Source organism: Heteronotia binoei, chromosome 7, assembly GCF_032191835.1.
Source record: "Heteronotia binoei isolate CCM8104 ecotype False Entrance Well chromosome 7, APGP_CSIRO_Hbin_v1, whole genome shotgun sequence".
NCBI classification, from domain to species: Eukaryota; Metazoa; Chordata; class Lepidosauria; order Squamata; family Gekkonidae; genus Heteronotia; species Heteronotia binoei.
The window spans coordinates 83431188-83454144 of NC_083229.1; the positions used below are offsets into that span (position 1 = coordinate 83431188).

At 41.2% G+C, this 22957-nt stretch overlaps 1 protein-coding gene across 1 annotated transcript in view; it reads right to left on the minus strand.

The window, feature by feature from the left end:
- The window catches only part of LPIN2 (lipin 2), a 47298-nt gene extending 24785 nt beyond the window's left edge, over positions 1–22513 (minus strand). The window contains exons 1-8 of the mRNA XM_060243928.1: positions 22266–22513; positions 10892–11092; positions 9350–9445; positions 6654–6955; positions 5475–5582; positions 4385–4508; positions 2314–2650; positions 92–191 (exon numbers count right to left, since the gene is read on the minus strand). Of these exons, the coding sequence (XP_060099911.1) occupies positions 92–191; positions 2314–2650; positions 4385–4508; positions 5475–5582; positions 6654–6955; positions 9350–9445; positions 10892–11083 (1259 nt within the window). The 5' untranslated portion in view covers positions 11084–11092; positions 22266–22513. The remainder of the gene's footprint in view (positions 1–91; positions 192–2313; positions 2651–4384; positions 4509–5474; positions 5583–6653; positions 6956–9349; positions 9446–10891; positions 11093–22265) is intronic.
- Positions 22514–22957: the final 444 nt, after the last annotated feature.

The window sequence follows — 22957 nt, forward strand, 5'->3', positions numbered from 1 at the left end:
ATTATTCAGTAGGGCTTACTCTATGGAAAGTGCCCTTAGGATGCAGCCTTAAAGAGCAATACATCACTGTGAAATACCACATTAGAAGTACCTCTTGGGAAAATAGAGAGCTGCAACTTCAGGTTCCAAAGCCTTCAAGTCATCCAAGTATATGTCATCAGGCCCTTGATGCTGGCTTCTCTTATGTGTCCCTAGAAAACATGCTTGTTTATAACAACTGATGAGTATATTACATTTTAAAATGTCATATGAACAGGTCAGAAATGGAAGTCCCATGTTAATGTTCTAATGAAGAACTCTTATCAGATTAATAAAATGACCCAGCAAATGAATTACTGACATCTGCAAGGCTGTTTTCATATGTTGCACTGAAAATGCCTTCAAGCCTCTCTCATGCTACTTAAACAAATGTGTTACTGTGTGACTGAAAGCTGAAGCTGAAGAGATCTATTCTGAATCTGAACAACAATCTAGCCAATATAATTTTACTGTCTGCATTTAAGATGGGAAAATTAAAAGATGATATAAACGCTAAAGTGCTCAAAAGGTACTTGATCTTGCAATTCTTTATCAATATATCTAATTCTCAACATAGCCACATCTGTGGATACTTAAATCTGTGGACTGGGGCCATGCAGGTAAATCCTAAAAGTGAAAAGAGGGGGTTATAAAAGGAAACCCAAACAAAGAACAATTGTCTGTCAAAGTACACATAAGTGTTCTTCAAAGGCAGAGGAAGTGCAAGCAGAAGGAGGGCAGGGGAGAAGGAGTAGAAGCCACTGTTCTCTATCCCCATTAGCCACTGAGGAAACAAAACTGGAAAAGGGGTAAGGAAGGAAACATGGAACCCCTTAGCCCCTCCCCCAGCTGCTGAAATGGCAAGACTCCCACTGCAGTGGTACCAAAACTGGATGTGGGCAGGGAAGGAGGTGTGAGATTTGCCAGCCCTTCCTCTACTGAGGCAGTGACACTTGGGATAGGTGAGGAGGATGTGTGGGACTCCTAAGTAATCCTGGATGCTGAGGTAGCAATGCTCCTTCTGTGCTCCGCTGAGGCAGAAATGCTGGAAGGGGGGGGGGGGGAGCAAAGGCCTGAGCCATGGGAAAAGTCCAGGGAATTGAAGGAGAAGAAACAGAGAAGGGATGGGGGAGAGGTGTGGAAGCAAAGGTAGGGTAAAGGATGTCTATTCCCAAGTTTCTTCTGGGCCCCACTTGTCAATAAATCTAATGTTCAATATGACCACATCTATGGATACTTAAATCTGGAGACTGAAGCTATAAACAGACAAGGCAGATCTTTATACAAACCTGAAAATACTCCAGGTTTGTGAGAAATCTGAAATTTAAAAGGAACCACAGACACATGGGGGGCGGGGTTTAAATCCCATGCCAAAAGACTGAAGCAGTGCCCATAGCTTTAAGACATAAATGCCCTCAGAGGCCATTCCTAGGCAACCACAACAGTATTGCCAGCCTTCAAGACTGAGAAGGGGGCAGGACACTTTCCAGAGCTCGTTTGGCCTTTGAGAGAGGCTACCTTGATACCTCTCAACCTGCGTGACTCACCTAGCTGCTTACAACTGTTCAACAGCAGCTGTCTCACAAAAACCAGTGTACTGTAGGGGTTAGTTTCAGATTAGGATCTGGGACACCCAGGCGCAAATCTCCACTCTGCTGTGGAAGCTCACTAGGCAACTCAGCCTAACTTATCTCAAAGGAATGTTCTGAGGATAAAATAGAAAAGAGAATGATATAAGGTGCTTTGACTCCCCATTATGGAGAAAGGTGAAATATGAATGAAGTAAATAAATATAGCTGAAAAAAGAGGGAAGATAAAAAGGAGGGTGGTTGATAGGTGGGAAGGAGAGAAAGAAGCAAGGGAAAATGAGAACATGAGGCTGCTAGGAGGGAAAGAGAAATAGTTTGTGGAGAGGGATACAGAAGAAAGTGATGTATCCCACAAAAGTCCTTGCAGGCTCCCTACTGCACAATTTGCCTGACTTAGATGTCTCCCCAGGAGGAGGGAAGGAAGGAAAGCTAAAGAAACAGGAGATCAGATAAAGCTAAGTTGGCTACTAGGTGTGAGGGAGACAAGGTAGCAAAAAAAGAGAAAAAGCTATGGGGGTTTTCAAGGAAGGGAAAGAGTAAATAGTGGGGGAGGGGAAGTGAGATGCCCCTACAAGTTCTTGTGGATCCCCTGCTTACACCTTTCTAAATGACCAGCTGCAAGCATGTTTTTCCTTGGAAAACTGATAAAATATTTGAGAACTATAAGTGAAAAAATTGTTTTTAAAAATCTTTTGAAGATTAATACCTTTCTTCTTTGATGGAGAGTCAAGTTTTGCCAATTGTTTAGTTTCTGATGGAGACTCTACTAAGGGACTGGGAAGAGTATCAGTATCCAATGCAGATGAGTCTTGAATAATTTCCAAAGCACATTCTGCTGTTGTAGGAGCAAGTCTGTCTCTTATATCTAGCTCCTTCAGGAGAGGATGAGTTCTTGGTTCAGGTTTCAGTACCATGCAAACTGAATTGTTCACCAAAATGTCATCTTCAACTGTGTCAGTGCTGGAGATCACTCTGAAATGAGTCTTCTCTGTTGGGGTAAGTGTGACAGTTCTAGGATGTTCTAGTTTTTCTTTCTTGCTTACCTGAAAAGGAAAAGTGTTCTTTTTCTAAGCATTTGCATGACTCACAGACACTGCTTTGTCATGGTTAGAGTGCTGGGCTAGGAATTGTAAGAGGCAGGTTCAGATCTTCCAGCCACAAAAGCTCATTTGGTTATCTTGAGGATAAAACAGACCATCTAATCAAGTATTCTGTTTTTAACAGTAACAAAAGCATACTTGATAAATTTATTTATTTATTTAAAAATAATAGTCATCTCCCACTCATTATTTAAAAATAGATTCAAGTGGGTAACTATGTTAGTCCGAAGCAACAGAACCAAGTAACTCTGGTGGCACCTTTAAAACCAACTAAGTTTAATTCTGGGAATAAGCTTTTATGTCAGTAACTAGGTGCAGTCCTACCAGAATATATCACCATAGTTTTAAAAATATGTTTAAATCAAGCCTTCCCACCTCATTCTGAAGTAGGTACTATACCACTTTGTTAGATCATTATGAACACAATATATTGACCATCTCATCTGAAAAGTTATACAAACAGCAACTGTGCAGCATCTTGGTTTCCAATATAAACCAAACTCAGACTTGTGCCAAAAACAACTCTTCTGGTATACCGCCCCCCGCCCCCACCAAAGAGCACTGAGCTTGGTAGAGAAAAATCTACTGGTGATTCCTGGCCTGAAAAATATCCAGCTGTCCTCAACCAGAACCAGGGCTTTTTCAAACCTGGCTCTGATCTGGTGGAACTTTGCGAAATGACATCCCTGCCCTATGGGACTAGTCCAGTTCTGCAGGGCCTGTAAGGCAAAAATGTTCTGCCAGGCCTATGGTTAAGTACAGCAATGGTCTTCATTTGTCTGGCCTCTCCCTTGGGGTAAGGATAAATCTGGTTTTTAGATGCCATCTGGAATAGGTCTATTGTACCTGTTTCATTGTTTTTAACTTGTTTAAATGTGCTTATGATCGTGTATTTCTTTGAATGTTGTTCAGCACCCCAAGTATGTGGGAAGGAGGTATAGATATCAAATTTATAAATAAATAAATTCCCAAAAGAGTCCCACATATGTTACTTTTAAAGCACAAGTTAATTCCCATTAGGGGAGGGCGGGATATAAATTTGATAAAATAAATAAATTTTAGAGGCAAATTTCAGTGAAAATAAAGACAAGCAATTCAAATATGAAATAAAACATGATTTCAGTTTCATATGCAAAATGTAAATAGGTTTATATAAAATAATAATGCACTGGCAAAAATTAAGTCTAATTTCCAGTTTTCTAAAACAAATTCCAGATTTCTACAGCAAATACGTCAAGCAAAAAGTCTTCACTGACTGGGATCTACAACCGCTAAAGGAACAAGCCCTGTGCTGAGAGATGCATGCCCCCCTGAGGCAGTACTGGAGGCCCACTATGACACCACCATTTGTACATATAAAAAGATATGCATGCACTATAGCAACCATTAGACTTCAGATGCACAGCATTCTGCAAAAAGAACACAAACAATACCCTTTACTCAGTTCACTGTCACACAGATTACTACACAACAAACATGCAGAATTTAGTACTACTGCATTTTAAAAAGAACAACGATAAGCCACAAGGGGGTGCTACCTTCATGTTATTCCTATTGTGTTATTTTATATTCACAACCATGTAGTTGTTTGATAAAAGCAACATTCTCTTCAGGAAAAAAATCATCCTGCATCACAACCAAAACCTTACAGAAACATCTGCTTCATATCCACTTTACCTTGGTTGATTCAGGGAAGCCTCCCCATGTCCATTCCATGTGCGACTCTGCTCTCAGTAAGCTCTCTGCAGGTTTAACTTCCAGTTCTGAATCACTTTTAGGACAAGCTGCCTGGTTAAAAGGGCTGTAAAAATAGAACAAAGTTGTTGTGTTAAAGACATTATTGTTCAGGGTTCTCCCCCTCCCTGAGAGTTTTTGCCAGTTTAACAGAGCTTCAGTTATTCAGTGGCAGGGCAGAAAGCCAAACTGGGTTTTCAGAATGTGAAAAAGAAGGTTAGAAGCAAATCACATAAGCAGAATTACAAACAGACCATTCTAAACAGCTTACTTTGTTATGTTTTAAATGTTCTCACCATCACACTTCATTTTGAACAACGTTTATGTAATTGCTTTCGTTAATACTTCGTGGTCAAAATTCCTGTAACTCTGTCTCACTGGAATGTCTGTGTTTGTAAGACTTAAAGAGGGTACAGCACTTAATTTTAGGCAATTATGTAATAATACTTACACATATCAAACAGTCGGGATTACAGATCAAAGCATGAGATATCAATAATACTTTACAAATTACTAGCTGTGTCTTTCAAACCCATGTTGTATCTCTCTATTAGTACTTATTTCTCTTGGAAGAAAACATTTTGTGCCAAGCCATCAAGCAACAAGAAATCTGCCTCAAATTACCCTCTCTAGGAAACGATAGAGAAAAGGCAGACAAAAACAACAGACTTCCCCAGTATAATTATATTAATCCATCTATTTTCCATCAATTTACCTTACTTGCTTGCTTTGTCAAGAGTCTCAACTTCAGGCCAGTTTCAAAGACATATCAAGAGTGTCCAGAGTTAGACCACAAAGAGTTCCGCATATCGCTACATAAAGAACTGACTGACCGATGCAAAACTAATATCAGGTCAGAGGGCAAGTGCACTTAGGTATATGCAGTGAGAACAATCCACCAAACCATTGCAAATATAATATAAAATAAATGTTCCATTATAAAATTTTTAAATCAGAACATCTTTACAAGTTGTACTCTTTTTTTAATCCTACCATTCTTTATGCAGACAACTAATTCAAGAAAGTGACCTACTTTTCCAAAGGAGACCAGTCTCCATCAGATAAGGGGTAATGGTCTTTTGAATGGTAAATCAGTGATTCTTTATATTCTTCATCCTTTGGTGGAGAATCTGAGGAATTTCTGTGGAGATAAAGTCAGTATATTAAAAAGCAACTGTTATCGTGACTGCTTTATATTTTGACAATCTCAAATAGAAACAAAGCATATGAATTAAGTAACAAGATGGTATCTCTCTGGTAATCAATGAAATTTTAGAGGGAGCATATTTTGAACCAAAACAATGGCTAGAGAGTCATCAGTACTGGCTGATTCCCATACACAGTAAGATTTCATGCAAAGAGATCTTTAATCCCGCCCCCTAAGTATAAAGAGCAACAGGAGCTTTAGTAGAGCCCTCCTTAACATAGCACATCAGTTGCTCATGTTTACGTTTCTTGACTTGTATGGAGGAGCTGAGGTATATGCATGCTGTTCGCATCATATCAAAGAAGAGGTTTGCGCTTTCAACTTTGTCTCAGTTTGGGTAACTATGGGTAACTGTATAACAGTGTGCATTGCAGAGCGGAGGATGAGATGGAAGTCAGATAAGATGTCTCTTTAAAACTGGGTTTTGCTTCCAGTTGCCTCTACAGTATACTATTTGCATTCTCTTTCTAGAAAAACAGCAGTACCCTTCCTACTTGACAATCGAGTTTACTATTTTTAACTGTAGTAAAACCTGAAAATTATTAACAAACATTATCTTTTATATAGCCTTCAGCTGCTATGTGAAACATGTTAAGATTTAAGTATTTTCAAACAGATTTAAGTATATTCAAAAGTAACCAATTAAAAAAATTCATAAATATTTCCATACTTACTTAAAGACAATTTACATGAGCCAACAGTAAAAATCATTCATTAAATAGGTAATTATAGAGTCACCAATGTTTGACTGTGCAAATAAAAACAATTCCTGATACCACAAACTTTCTTGTTAACGTTAGCTGTTCTTGTGATTACAGTACATGCAAGTCATTTTTCACTCCTTGAATTCCCTCCTCAAAAAAGTAGCTAAGAAATAAATAGTTTTCTAATGGATTAGGAGAACTATATTTTAGAATTTCATACTTCCAGAATCAATTAATATCTTTAATGAGCTTTTTGTAATTTGAAAGTTTAGCTAAATAAGAAGGTACTTTAACAGCATACCTCAGAAGCTGAATACTTCTCTCATCATCAGAACTGATTTCCATTTCAAATACTTCTTCAGTTCCAGGAGAGGATATCAGATCTTCTTTCCTGGCATCTTGTTTACATTTTCGTCTTCTTCGTTTTTTCTTCTTCACAGACCCAGAGGAAAACACAGGTTCTGTTTCTACAATTTGTGGAATGTCTGAGTTTTGCGCTTTCCTTGCATTTTCACTTGACTTCAGCAAATGGTCATCACTATCTTTGAAGAACTGATCTTCTGTGGGTATTGGGGATGTTGCTAAATGTGCTGGAACTTTTTCCTTAAAACACAGGTGAGATTAAAATGAAAGTTACATACATTACTAAACCAACTTAACAGATCAAATATATGTTCCAGCGAATGTTGAAATTCATGTGAATGCTGGGATATTTTGGACATAGTAAAATTTGAATGAGATCCAAGCTGTTACCTATGCCAACAATATTCTCAGTATTGCAATGATAAGCCCACTCAACCAAACAGTGGTTGGAACAGGGAGCATGGCAGAAATTGGAATGGGAGGGAGTTTCAAAAGAGTCCTGCCCTGGGTCCAACTCATACATAAAACTCCTCCCCCAACTTCTACCTCCTGTTACATACAAGTATGCAGCTGTCATTTGTGTGAACTGAAAGCTACTCTAGTTCAGCAATTCTACTTGTTACTCCTACTACTGCAGTTTCCATCAATACACCCTCGAAGCCAGGAGTGTCGAACTTATTTGTTATGAGGGCCGGCTCTGACATAAATGAGACCTAGTTGGCCCGGGTCATGTTGGGCCAGGCCGTGTGTTTACCTATATACATTCAGGTAGTAGAGATGTAAACTTTATAAAGGACACAAACACAATATTTTTTTTTAAAAAAAGTTAAGACATGCTTAAAACATTAGAACTCATTGGTCTTAAAGGTGGTTTCTTTGTATTTCTCCTGTGAGATCCAGGGAACTGGGCAAAGGAAGCTCTGGCTCTTTCCCTCCTTCCTTAGGGGACCAGGAGGGGAAGAAGCCTCAGCCAATAGAAGGCTTGGCTCAGTAGCTCTGCTGTGCAATTGAGAGAGCCTGGCAAAGCAAGCTGTCTCTCCCCACCTTCCTCTCCAAGGGAGGAGCCTCAGCCAATGGAGAAAATAGAATCTTTGCTCCATAGTTCCTGTGTGATTGAACAAGCTTGGGAAAGCAAGCTGGGATATAGAAGGAAGAGAGAGGGAGAAGGAAGCAGACCACAGCCGGTTGCTCGGGGGCCTGGTAAGAGTCCTCTGGGGGCCTCTGGGAGCAAAAATTCTACTTGGAGAGCTACTGGCATTAAAATTGTGAGCTACTGCATAAATTAGTTTGGTCTGGGGCCATTTTTCCTGAGCTAAGACAAAAATGTGTGAGATGGAGGTGAAAAAACTATGAGCTAGATCACATTAACTCAGTTTAGAGGGAACACTGGTTTCCACTACCCCCCAAAAATGTATTTTTGATGGGCTTGTTTTTCCAGCAATGGAAAGTATTGTAGAAAAAACAAACCAACATTCAATTGCAATCACAACTTTCCCATGCACCTATAAACTCTTGTTTTGAAAAAAAATCAAGTCTCGGTCAGGGTCTATACTTTCTGAAGTAAGTAAATACCCATGCACCGCAACAACTGTGCAAAAATAGTTTTAAACTTTTAAAAACTGTTTCTTTCTCATAAGCTATCTCTCTCTGCAACTGAACAATAACAGAATTCTACTGACTCAACAGTTTTCATTCTTTTGTTTTGAAAAAAATCAACTCTGGGTCAAGATCTATACTCTCTGAAGTAAGTAAACACCCATGCACTGCAATTTGTGAAGCAGAGTGCAACAACTGTGGAAAAATAGTTTTAAACTTTTAAAAAATGTTTCTTGCATGTGAATTCTCATAAGCTATCTCTCTGCAACTGAACAATAACAGAATTCTACCGACTCAGCAGTTTTCATTCTTGACAAAAAAATTTGGCTCTTGGAGGGGCCAGACTCACTGTTCTCAGCTTTCAGAATTTCACATTTTAGTGATCATATTTTTTAATTATTGCTATCACAGCGACAGAACCTTTACTGGCATAATATTGAGAAGTTAGGCTAGAGTTAGGGCCTGTTTTTTTGTTGTAGCAATGACAACCAGGGTTATCCTTATGTTTATTTATATGTAACACTGAAAATTATGATAAGTGGTGAGAACTGGGTTTTATGGTAGCAATAAAATTATTGCTACCTTAAAACCCAGTTCTCACCACTTACCATAATTTTCAGTGTTACATATAAATAAACATGAGGATAACCCTGGTTGTCATTGCTACAACAAAAAGCCAGGCCCTAACTCTAGCCTAACTTCTCAACCATTTCCAATAATTTCATTACCATTCTAAAAACTCCATTCAATTGAATACTGGGGCCTGTATAGAAAGCAACTGCTTAACAAACGAAATCACCCACTGTGAATGGTGTAAAATGATTCTTCAGCTGAGGACTGCTGAGAGAGACTGTCGAAAATTCTAGACACCACAATAAAATTTCTAAGGATTTGTCAAGCCCTGTTCTAACAGTCTGTAAATCAAATGAAAAATGAACTCTATTCATCAGGAAAGCTCGTGTAGCAATGGCATATGCTAATCGGCAAATTAGAAGTGACAGGGAAAAAATCTTAATGTTTTATAGCCATACTACTTACAAACTTTTCTTCTGTTTCTTGTACAAAGAAAGCTTCCCCATTGTCACCCAGCTTCATATGAAGATCAACTGCTTCTCCATTAATTTCAATATCAATCTGTGCAAAATATAGGCTAAAACTTTAGAATGCACAGTAAAAATTATAAAATTAAGCTCAGTAACAATCACAAAATCTACACAATATAGCCTTCCCCCCCTCCAAAAAAAAAACAAATGAGACAAAAGTGTAACCATACTTTCTTTTGTTTCTTTAACCCCACAGTATATGAAAAAAGACCTACATAACCCTTTCCCATAGAACCCAATGATAGTCTTTGAACTCAGCCTTGGTTCAGGCTGGGTGAAACAGAAAAAGCCTCTCCCATTAACCTGGATGCAGTAGGCAGCATGATGCTATACCTAAGCCAGTGAGGAAGGACTTAAAAAGAATGGTTAGCCAATAGTTGGTGAAGTTGATTGGCCTGTGAGCCCAACAGCTGCTGTCCCTGATTCAATTTAAAAGTATGTGTCTTGCTACCTACCCGAATGGGGCTTAAATCTTACAGTATTAAGTTTTTGTGTGGCTATCTTGAGAAATAAATTAATTGCAATTCAGATATCTGTATATTTTATTTCATTCCTCAGAATGCTCAAAGTCCCAACACAGACCTGCCTCACATATTACATTTTAAAGCTATTACTGGCATTTGCTCCACTCTGAAGTAACCAGGGGAAATGATAAGGGCACACAAACCAGGAAGAGTGTTACAGGATTCTTGCAACATTACAATATATTATAGGGACCGTGAAGAAATGCATTTTTCCTGGGACGCTGACAAGGAGCAAAACCTCCACTTTGAGTTAACAGTGTTTTTTTCCTCTAGGCTGAGGAGGAAGTTTCCAAAGCTACTTCAGTCCACCTTTATACAAATGTTAACAGGTCTAGAAAGAAGGATGTTCAGGATTTCCCCTTCTCTACTCCCCTTTCAGGCAGGTAATAGATTTGAAGATAGAGAATAATAGATAGTCTTCAGGAAACAAATGTCCTGGAGAGCACCAGGAAAAGCCTCTTTGACCTGGTCTGGCCAGGTCGGGGAGCAACAGGAAGGGGCTCTCTTTCTTGGGGATGCTGAGTCCATAAGAACTCTTACCTGAGGTAGGTTAGGCTGCATATAGGCTCAAAGCAACTCAGGCTCAAGGTTCTAGCAAGCTTCCATGACACAATGAGGATTTGTCTGGGTCTCCCAGATCCTAATCTGATGCTCTAACCACTATAGCTCATAGGCTCTAGTCCATGTTCTACACTTGGAGCATCACAGGTTCTGACTGATAGCTAGTAGTCAGCTGAAATGGCAAGGGTGATGTTGGCTATCCCTTGTAATGAGTGCTACATCATGGCTTATCCTTGTGCCATAACAGCAGCACATTCAAAGAGGGGTGTTTTTTTCAGCTAAGCCCACAGAAGATTAAACTCTTAATTTTTATTTTAATAAGCATGAAACTAATATTTTATGAAAGCAGACCATTAGTTATCCCTACAGTTCCTGACATTAATACCACTTACCACTTTTTCCTTGGAACGTAAGACACCAAGCTTTCCAAATCGGACATGGAATGGGGAGCACAGGTATGTGCCATCCTGTTGTCGAACTACAATTACATCAATGCATCCAGACAGTGTAGCCTGGTTAATACCTTTGTATAGTTCCTTCACAGTAACCAGAACTTGTCCTGCAAGCTGCCCCACGTAATTCATGCTTCAAAGCTGGAACAAAAATGTACAGAATGGAACTGTAAATATTGTCCAAAATTCACATATCCTTGCAAATCAAGGTTCTCCTTCAGATTATGGGAGAAAAGACAGCATTCAAATTCAGTTTATGAGAGCTCAAGCTGAATAAGAACACAAAAAACTTAGCTTTGCTTATTTGGGTAAAAAAAAAAGCCACCTTAAACAGAGTTACAGCCTTCTAAATACAGTTGTGAACTTGAAGTGGCCCAAATAATTCATTCACTGAAAGCTAAACAAATCCAAGTTAGTTGTACTATGGCCATTTTATTCATTACACAAACATAAACCCTGATTTATCAATGAGGGCCAAAGACACAGTAGAGATCATGGGTCTCCCTTAATCTGTAAAAGGTAAACTGCATTTTGAAAAATCCAAGGGTTTAGTTTTTGCTAGATCTTGCAGGCCAAAGTTATTATGCCGGAATATCTCAGGTCACGTGATGGAATAAGTTCATTTTTATAAATATCTGGGAGTTCCATTCCAAAGTTCGCACTCTTGGGCTTTGCACACTAAAGAGGTATCTATGGAAGCTAGTGATGCCAGCCTCCAGGTGGGACCTTGGGATCCCCTGAAATTACAGTTTATCTCCAGACTACAGAGATTAGTTCCTTTGGAGAAAATGGATGCTTTGGACAGTGAACTCTATGACACTGTACCTCACTGAGGTCCCTGTCATTCCCAGGCTCCATCCCCGTATCTCCAGGAATTTCCCAACCAAAATCAGGCAACCCTAAATTTAAAGCCAAGATTACAATGTTGAGGATTTTTTCCCCCACCAAAGATGCTCAATTTGTCCCTGGAGCTTTGGATGCATTTTGGGCAAAAACAACCTCACTGTTTTTGTATGTTATTCCAGTGTGGATTGGTAGCCTGGGGTGTGCCCAGATCTAATCCAGACAAATTTCCTTAGATCGATCTTAGCATGTCCTAGATGTATTTCCTCATCCTTCCTGTTAATGGAAACTGGGCAGAAGACAATTTCTCTTATAGCCTATTTAATGGTTATTAAATATTGGCTTGCAATTAATCTGGAGAATAAGGAATAAGGAATCAATAGTTACACTGTCTATATAGATTGTTTTAAACCTGGATGGGTTCACCTTCTCATAGATTCGTGAGCTCGCAGCCTGAAGCATTGGCTGATGGCTCTCTTCTTTACTGGGGCTCACTATTGTATATATCACACTGCTCACTCTGCACACACCTGCACCGACAGACCTGATGGGTTAAATCCCCTCTTCTCTTTCTGCACAGCCCCAATCTGAAATGTGGCTGTACAAGCACAATAAGAGAGAACTGTGATCTTCTTCACAGCTGTTTTGGTCCTCACTGCACACTCAATACATGTGTATGCCTGGAGAAATGCAATGTATGAAGTGGACTGATAACTGAAGGGTTTCCTCTAAGCTGAGTTTGTGTGAGTTAGCTCACCGTTTTTTAGCCTCCGGCTCACACATTTTTGTCTTAGCTCAGGAAGAATAGCCCCAGAGCAAACTAATTTATGCAGTAGCTCACAGAGTAGAATTTTTGCTCACAAGACTTCACAACCTAGAGGGAACATTGCTTAAAACTAAAGTTTATTGAAAGTGCTTAGTCACCATCCAGAATCGACATATCAGTGTAGGCAGTCTACAAGTGAATTACTTCCCAAAAAGAGGGAAAATAAGATTTTCATGGTGGTTGCAAGTGGAGAATTTAAGACTTAATTTTACACTATAGTAATACTTCATAAATTTCAGTAAACACACTAAATTTATTCATCAATTTCACTATTAATTTTCAAAGATGGCCACATATGCGAGGGACACCAGATATCCTTAGGGACTAGTTGAACATATGAAGCTGCTTTATATTGAATCAGACCCTTGGTCCATCAAAGTCAGTATTGTCTACTCAGACCGGCAGCGGCTCTCCAGGGTCTCAAACTGAGATTTTTCACACCAATCTGCCTGGACCCTTTTTTGAAGATGCCAGGGGTTGAACCTGGGACCTTCTGATGCTCTACCAGTGAGCTACCGTTGAACATATTTATTATGAAAAAAGGATCCAGACATGAATAAAATGGAAGTTTTTCTGTCTACTGATAAAGACTTCTATCATCGTGAGAACAGCAGATGATGAGTAATTCCAACAAAAGCTAATAAAATGAGCACAAGCTAATCATTAAGAGGCACTCACTGAAAACAGAGTGCAGAGGCTTTCTTGCATTCTCCAGAACTACCACACTGCCCTTAAACCCATTCACAAATGGAGCTTTCCTCACCATGTCACAGCTGTACTTAGATGTACATTTCCACAATAGGCTGCAACACAGCATTAGAAAGCCACGTCTCACGAAAAAATCTATCTACCTGGGGAGTTTCTCACACGCAAGTTATTCCTCCTTCAAATATCTGGAAAGCTGACTGTAGCCAGGCACCGTAAGAAGAGCCATGTATGGGATCCTGTGTTGCTGCAGTAACCACATAATTAGTAGTCCTACATATGAGCTGACATATCTAGCCTCTCCCGATTTCTTCCAACCTCCAAGACATCAAATGCTAAATCTGGTAAGAGCTGTAGAAACCAGCCCAAGCATGAGATGCCCCACATGGGCTGTAACCGCAAGGGTCTTGCAAATGCTCATATGCACAATAGACTGGTAGGGTTGCTAGCTGCTGTGAACAAAATGCCCTGTCCCTTTGGTGGTGGAAAGTGCCATTAAGTCACAGCTGGATAATGGAGAGGGTTTTCAAGGCAAGAGACAAACAGAGGTGGTTTCCCATTGCTTGCCTCCGCGTAGCAACCCCAGACTTCCATGATGGTATTGCATCCAAATACTAAACAGGGCCAACCTTGTTTAGTTTCTGAGATCTGACAAGATCAAGCTAGCTGGACCATCAAGGTCAAGACAGTGGCTTAAAGCAATGTTATTTACCCAGTGATGTTAATTTACTCCCATGCTCTAAAAAACTCCAGCAGTCATTTCAACACATGAAGCCTCTATTAAAGGGCTATGAAGTTTCTTTCCAGACCTGTTGGCAAATCTACAGGCTGGACCATGCCCATTATTTCCTTTTAAGACTAAAATAGGTAATGAAGTGGGCTGAAAATTTTCCCAAACTGAACATTTTCCAGAAATTTTTCCACTGTTGTATTTTTCATGGGAATTTTTCTGCTTCACATATGTAAATAGTTTTTATTTACCTGGAAATGTCAGAGATATTGTGCTGACAATCAGTCAGCTGATTGACTAAATGTGGGATATGAAATGTGAACAAACCCCAGTTTATGCATGGTACAGACTTGTACATGGTATGTGTGTCATATTTTGCTAGTATTGTTCAAATTCTGCTAACTTTAAATGTTTATTTATTTAAAATTTTCCAATTCAAATTTCCCCATAAAATCTACATCACTGGTGACTGCAATGGATGGGGACAGGATGAACGTGTACTACATTAAAAAGTCTGAAAGCACAGAAAGCAACCTGATAATGAGGCTCCATCTGCCCACAAGCAACCTGAACTACCCACCAGACACTTGGCTCCCTGCTCACACCAGGCAAGCAGGACATCTGCATGGGTGGGGACAGCTCCTCCCATACTAACCCATCCATGAAAAGGTGAGCTACAGATCTTGGAACCCAGATGGGTGGAAATGATATGAGCATGGGAGATTCCCAGGGCTGTTTTGGTGGACAAGCAATTCAGGCATTCACTTAGGGTGCCAAAATCAGCAGAAGTGGCCCCAGTGAAGACATGCACTCCCTGTACTATTGCTACCTGGCTGGGTTCCAAAGTGTGCTTTCAACAGCAGTGGCACAGAATGAGTGATACCCCTAGGGATTTTTCCTGTGGTGCCTCTTGCTGGCAGGCCATGTGAAATCTTCCATGGTAGAACAAAAGGGTCCTCAGTGAATGAATTCCCCCCACTCCCACTGCCTCAAGTCTGAATGTATTCTTGAAGGCATGCTGCATGAAGCTGCTGACAGAAACACTGCCAATAAACGATAATGTGTTTGGGTTCTGAGTTGTGCAGCTACGAAGTCAGAAGCTTGTTAACAAACTGGAGACAACAAGGCAGATTCACATGGACATTTCGAAGTGGAATCACAGCAGAAGCAATGTCTCTGCAGACTGCCTTGGAACCCAGTCAGGTAGAAGAGGCCCAGTGAAACAACTCATGCCTTCTCCCAGGCAGCTTCTGTCCATTTTGCACACCAAGCAGGTGCTTGGATTGTTTGGGTGTTGAAACAGCCCTATTGAAAAGCTAAGAAAATTAAAATTTCAATGTATGTTGTGTTATTTAATAGGTCTTAAAAGTTCACTGATAAGATGTACCAAGACACCTCCTCACAGGCAACAAGTGCCTTCTTGCTTCTGTAGTCTCTTTTTTCTTTCTTCTGCATACCAAAACAACTGTTTGCCAACAGAGTTAAGTATCCTGTTAACTGCACCTACTTTTCAGGTTTTTTAGATGGTGAGGTACTCCTCCCACACAACACCTTGCAGAAGCAAGCAACTTGCACAAGCAGAGTCTGGTGCTTTTTGCTCTAAGATCTTACCATACCACAGTTCTTGCTTCCTTTCAAAACAGTGATGAAATTTAGAAAAACACTAATCAAGAAAGCCACCATGTATGCTGTCTTTCACTGCAAGAGATAAGTGACATGACCATACTCCAGCGTTATGTTTACAGAGATAAGCAGTAGTGACACATTACAACATGTCACATGATTAAAAATAATTTCACTGCATTCTAAGCTAACGTGATTTCCTTATGTGCATTCTGAAATGGTATAGTCCTGGGAATGCTGTACAATGCTTTTTTCTGATCACTCAGACTGGCCTTCAAACATAAGCCAGTAGCAGCTGAAAGCTATAATAGCATGCCTGTCCATTCCAGAACATTTGTTTGAGCTTATGGATCAGGTGCCAGATTTTTTTTTCTTCTCAGTATGTATGGCTTTCTTTGCCTTCCTCTGGACATTCTCTCAGGGTTCCTTTGAGTTAGTTTTTAGAAAATCCTGGCCTACATAACAAAAAAGGAAGCATATGCAAGAGGGTGGATCCATGTTGCATGTGTGATCAGCAAATGAACAATGTGCAAATCATAGCAGAACAGGAAACATAAGTCAAGCTGGGGTATATGGGAAAATCCTCAGTGAGGTCAGCCCAGGGGCAGAGCACATGCAGATGAGATCTGAATGAAAGAGGCTGGCACAAAGATACAAACAAAGCAGCAGAGAAAGGTGAATTCAAGCAGACATACAAGCAGGCAGGCAGAGTCTACATTACAATCATTATACCAGTATAAGAACATAAGAAAAGTCATGTTGGATCAGGCCAATGGATCATCCAGTCCAACACTGTCACACAGTGGCCCAAAAACTAAGTGCCATCAGGAGGTCCACCAGTGGGGCCAGGACACTAGATGCCCTCCCGCAGTTGTTGTTGTTATTACTTTAATTTTCTATCCCGCCTCTCCACAAGTGGACTCAGCGCAGCTAACAGTCAGTTGCTCCCCAAGCACCAGGAATACAGAGCATCACTGTCCCAGACAGAGTGTCCCCGCCAAAAAAAAAACACATGGCTGAAGAGAGAGAGCCACGTGCGACAGAGCAGCGGCAAGCCCAGCTTCTCCTGGGAAGGGGTGCTCATGGGTGGCTCTGTGTGTGTGTGTCTCTCTCTGCAAGCCCATTGGAGGCTGGAGGCAGCAGAGAGAATGGCGCACACAGTCTGGGAACACATGGCTACCTAGTGCCTTCCCTCTGCTGGAGACCCTTTTTATGAGCTGGAGCCCTGCCCAAGCCAGTCAGAACTGTGTTCCTGTGCATTCCTGCTCAAAAAAAGCCCTGTACATCAATCTTCTGTTTTGACATCCTTATTTGCTTCACTGTGTTTTCCCCATAATTAAATCCAAACAAATGGTGATCATATAAATTTTGCCTGTTAATCCTGTTTGGTTTTTACACCTGTTAAAACATCTTTATGATTCTGAATACTAATCTCCTGTTCATCCTCTGCTTATATGTATAAACTAACTTTCATTTCAATGTATCTGAGAAAGTGTGCATGCACAAAGAAAGCTCATATCTTGAATAAAACTTTGTTGGTCTTAAAGGTGCTACTGAACTCAAACTTTGTTCTAAGTCTTGAGAATGTGTTAGATAGTTAAGCTAGTCTAATTATTTTTCTGCTGTATAATTTTAGAGCATTGTGCTGCCAATAGAATAAATCTTTGTTTTGGTAGAAATTAAGTAAAACTTCAAAATATTTTAATAAAATAAAGGTTTGGTTACTTGTGTGCAACGCCCTGTGGAACCATGGGGTTCAGCTTTGGACTCCTTGAAAACTCTCCCTACACACAATTTGACAAAAGTCTGTTGCCTCTTAAAAATATGAGCATATCACCAACTGAGCATATTGTATCCACTTGCTTCCTCTTCAATTCATTTCTCTTCTAATAACCCTTAGCATGATGCTTTTTAGCCTTATTTTATACAATCTGAGATTGCCATTATGGTGTTATTCAATCATTACAGATGGCTAGAATTCCATCTCAGGAACTTGCAGTGTGGGGACGAGTTTCATGTTATCTCACCAGTGCACAAACATTCTGTATGCCACTACATCTCTTCCACCCAAGACAGCCACAGAGAAGCCCTCAAGATATTACAGTTGGGTTGCTAAATTGGCATATCAGTGCAGCTGCATCAAATCAATATGAACAATGAAGTGAAGAACCTGTGATTCACTTTATCCAAGCAGCAAGTAGCCCAAACAGAACCGGCTAGGTAAGACAAGGCTTTGTACTGTTCCACAGTATACAAGTTCTTCAGTGGCAGAACTTTCATTCTAGCAGCAACACAGGTACTTCTTTATTCATGAATTTTACTTGATTTTCTATGTGTGACTGAAAAGCCATCACATCAAGATTTTGTTTTTAAAAAAGTTATGAACAGTGCCTGCAAAATATTTCATGCTCTAGAACCAAAACTGACAATAAATTAAAGACCCCAATAGTTTACAACACATTATCTGTTCCAACGGTTCAATAAGACTAAGTTGAGATGGGAGGTGCATTTTCAAACATTGACCTATCAAATATCACCTGTGACTGTAAGAAAGCACATTCCTGGCAATATTTTGGTGGGTGTGCAAAAATGAAATCACCCCTTGCAACCAATACTCATTCAAGTAGCTCATGGTTAGAGTCTCTTCACAGCCTCTATCAATTGCAGCTTCAGTACCATCCTTTCAATTCATAACAGCCTCTCTTCATCCTAATAACAATGACATCATCCCATAGCTGTCAGATTTGGCATATGTAGCAACATAACTGAGGGCAAACGAATCCACAGTTTTCAACTGAACTAGGTATTTTGTTCTGAGTGATGCCATCATCATATTTGTCAAATCTGTCCAGCAGCATAAGCATATCACTATTTAGAAAAGGCAGAGGCTACATTTCAAACAAAAAAGTAGATTCAGTGTCCTGACATGCCCTTTTCTTCCCCAACAGGGAATGTACCCAGAAGGAGAGGTAGGTGAGTGAATAAGCCCCATCTCTGAAGTCAGCCCCCTCCGCTCCCCCAAGCACCAGTCAACTGGCAACTGCTAGGCTGGGAAGATGAAATGACTCCCCCTAGCCAAATAATATTTAGCATCTCCTTGATCTTAATTTCATTCATTGTTATTCTCTAACAACTCTCCCTTTTTCCTGTCATGAAGACTCTGAAGGCCCAGCAATCACTCTGTTTTCTTGTCCCTATAGCCATGGTGGCCAGCCCAGAATTCACAGCTTCTTTTTAAAGAATTTATTTCTTTGACTAGGCATTTTCTACCAAACTGGTATCTGTACATGAAATTCCATCTTGGGCCCAGAGTTAAGCACCTCTAGCCCACAGGGTGGATCTGATGATCGTGCAGTTCAGATTTCTATTCAGAACTCCTGGGTTACAAAGAACCAGACAGTGGGGGAAACTGCATCTCAATAGCCACAAGATATCACATGTGGCTACAAGGCAGTCTCAGCTGGCATACAATCCATCATTTACTGCAAGGTCATGACTTCTGTGTTGGAATCTTCCACCTTCTTCCAGACATGTGACAGCTTTGCAAGAGAGACCCATGGAATGTACAATCTCTTGACTTGGTTCTCCTGAACCTTATCAGCTCTTCTTATCAGTTTTCTATTCTTCTGCTGGTTAAGATAGTCAAGAGTGCTATTCTAGGCATAATTAAACTTTCTCTATGTTCAGCTAAACTTGCTCTCTAACAAAAGTGCAAAGGATAGCAGCCTCACTGCGATTTCTCAGGCAGATGGGCCATATAAGGCCTAGGGAAGTCCGGCTGCCCTCAATCAGGGCCAGGGCCTTTTTGGTCTTGGCCCCAGCATGGTGGAAATCTCTGCCAGATGGCATCAGGGCCCTGTGGGATCTTATGTAATTCAGATGTTCTGTCAGGCTTTTGAGAGCATAAACTGTTTATTACCCAGCTGACACCTTCTTCCCCCCGCCCCCGCAATGCTTTGCAAGTTCCTTCCCCCCAGTATGATGCTCTGGAGTTGCAGAATGCAGAAAAATTTATAGGGCCCAATGTTAGGTTGTATTTTTAATTGATTTATTGCGCTGTTTTTAACTAGTGTATTGTTTTAATGTATATTGTATATCACACTGAGCCTGGCGCAAGCTGGGATAGGAAGATTCATTAGTTGAATAACAACAACAATAATATACCAATATGGCATTCTAACCATGTAATGCAACACAACCAATCCAGCACAAGCACTGCCAGTACTAATTAAACTTGATAGGCAAAATAAATTAACTACAGGTGTTTTCTAAATCTTTCTATTGTCTGCAGTGTAAATACTTTCATGTAGTTGCCAGGTTGCTGATCAGAACACCATGGTCGGAACACCTTTACTCCAATTTTGTGATGGTTATACTGGCTACCCAATTAGTCTCTGGATCTTCTTCAATGTGTTGGTGTTAACCTTAAAGGTATGTGGCCATAATACCTATGAGACTGCCTCCAAATATAGCCCCCTGGGCTCCCTTCAGTCATCCTCTAGTGGCCCCTTGCAGGTGCCCTGCCCCAAGAGAGCCAGTTTGCTATAGTGGTTAAGTGTGAGGAGTCTTAACTGGGAGAACCAGGTTTGATTTCCCACTCCTCCATTTGCAGCTGCTGGAATGACCTTGGGTCAGCCACAGCTCTCAGAGTTGTTCTTGAAAGGGCAGCTTCTGTGAGAGCTCTTTCAGCCCCACTTACCTCACAGGGTGTATGTTGTGGGGGAGGAAGGTAAAGGAGATTGTAAGCCACTCTGAGACTCTGAGATTCAGAGTATAGGGCAAGATATCATCATCATCATCATGATCACTTGATTAGCTGCCACCATGGGAAGGGCCTTCTCAGTTGTCTCCCCTACATGTGGAATGTACTCTTTGCAGGTCATGCAAAGTCACATTATTTAGGTTGGTATTTGGAATGTAATCCACATGAGTTGTTTTTGTTAGTGGTATGGCACTAGAAACATATTTTAATAGTTTAATAGTTTAGCATTTTAATGTTAACATTTTATGTTTGTTATCTGCATTTATGTTGTTTTTAAACTTATAGTTTTAATGCTGTAAATCACCAGAAGGTCCTTTGGTTGGGTGGTGCCTAAAAAAAAAATCTAATAAATAAATAAATGTTCATTCATAAATTTATTCTGGAAACAGCTGGCCAACCCAAATCACTACACTATGTGGCCTTACACAACAAACTGAACTGGGGGGGGGGGGGAGGGCTGGATGTGCTAGTGCTCATGAAAAAATACAAATTTCCTTAATTAGAATAATTATCCTTATATATGCTTTTAGCTAAGCCAAGTACTAAAGAATGATCAGTATTAGCAGACCTCCCGTTACAAAATACAACACTAGAAACAACATCAGGACATCTTAGGTTAAGTGTGTATGAAATGTTCTTTAACCGTGACCCCCCCCCCCCCCCGGAAATGCCTACAACTATTTAAGGCTAAAGTTCATCTCATCCTCTTCCCCATGAACAAACACCATAATTTTATTAAAACATTAATGGCAACACACACAAGGGGAAATTTAATTTTTGTAGTAGCTCAGGTTAAAACTTGAGGTTATGCTTAATAAAGAGCTTTATACATTTGTGTAACATGATAAAGACTTACTACATGATAGCAATCCACAACTTATAAAGGGTGTTGTGTTACAGGTTTTTACCTCTAGATTCTATTAGCAACATAAACTGAAAGCACTTCAATCACAGACTTGAAAAAAGAAATATATTAAGAAGCTAAGATCAAAAGACCAAACCTTTTTTTTTAAGGCAACAAAGAAAAAAGGCAGGGAAAGAAGCACACAAGAGATACAGAGTTCCTTATACACAATGGATGCAATCCTGCACAGAGTTAAGAATTTAAAACCCACTGAAGGAGCCCCTGCAATGTGGCTTTGCTGTTCTATAGCTTCGATAACTTTAATCGCAACTCTAGAGGAAATACTACTATCCTGACAACAACATGAAAAACCATTACAGTGAATAGAGGTACACGCCAGCAGATGAAAGCATCCGGATCGCATCCCTAATGAGCCGCCGGCCCCCTGTACGGCACCACCGTTCCTGTCCTCCCCATCCCCTCCCCCGCTTGTTACGAGGAACCAGGACTATTAAATGAACCAAGCACTTGGATTAAGCTATGAAAACAGGATGTGCCCCGCACCCCTAGTGAAAAGAGCTGTCCATTTCTCTGACACACTGCTTGCTATACGACAGGAGGCTTTGGGGGGGAAGGGAGGGGTGAAAAGAGGGAAGGAGTCGCGCAGCCCGATCCTAGGCATGTTTCCTCGGAAGTAAGTCCAAGGACTTCAAGCAGGACTTCCTCCCAAGTCAGTGCGCGCGGGATGGCAGCTACAGAGATGCACGTAAGCAAACGCGGCTTGCCTGTCTGGGTGAGGAACCCCAAGCGCCAAGCGATGCTGGGAGACGACGAGAAGGACGAACAGCCTGGCTTGTCTTGGCGACCCCCCGCCCCCCTTTCCTCCGTAGCGGTTTCTGCGCGGGGGGGAGGGGGGCTCCTCCAAGGCCAGGGCACAGCTCAGGCGCCAGGCCCCATTCCCTCCCCCCTCCATCGCCCTACCTTCTTCTCCCTCAGCCGTCGAGGAGAGCAGCGCGTCTCCAGTGCCGCCAGGAGGACCAGCCACCGGTCACTGGAGGCGGCGGTTGAATGAACTCAATGGGCTGGAAAGCCAGGGGAGGGGAGGGGAAGGGCGGCTGACGCACGCAAGCGCGCGCACGGCGGCGGAAATTCCTGCTCCTCCTCCCTTCTCCTCCTCCTCCTCCGCCTTCTGTTCATCGAAGCCACCGAGAAGGGGAGGGGGAGATAACAAAGCGAGGTCCATGTAAATGGGGGAGAAAAAGACCAGGCTGCTGCTGAGCTCTGAGCGACCCGGGTTTTGGAACCGCTGAGGCAGGGATGGGAGGAGCCCTCCTGCTTCCTTCTTTTGGAGAGTTATAGCTGGATCCAGGATCTGTTGCTTGTCCAGACCGTTGCTGGAGTCTGGCGCTCCAAGGTGAGCCGCTGGCGCCCACGCGGGCGCCCGTGGTGTGTGGAAGCCTTCTCACCGTAGGTGAAGCATTCAGATTAACATTCTCGCTTCGAACAACTGTGTTTGCGTTCAGGCGCTCTGCTGTGTACATGGCCGCCCCTAAGGTTTAGGCGGCTTGCTGTGTTTGTGATGCCTCCTTGTCACATGCAAGGGCCCACTAAAGCCCCTAAAGGTGAGGATAATTATAAGCTCATCCCCACGCTCCAGTTTATCACTGCTGGGA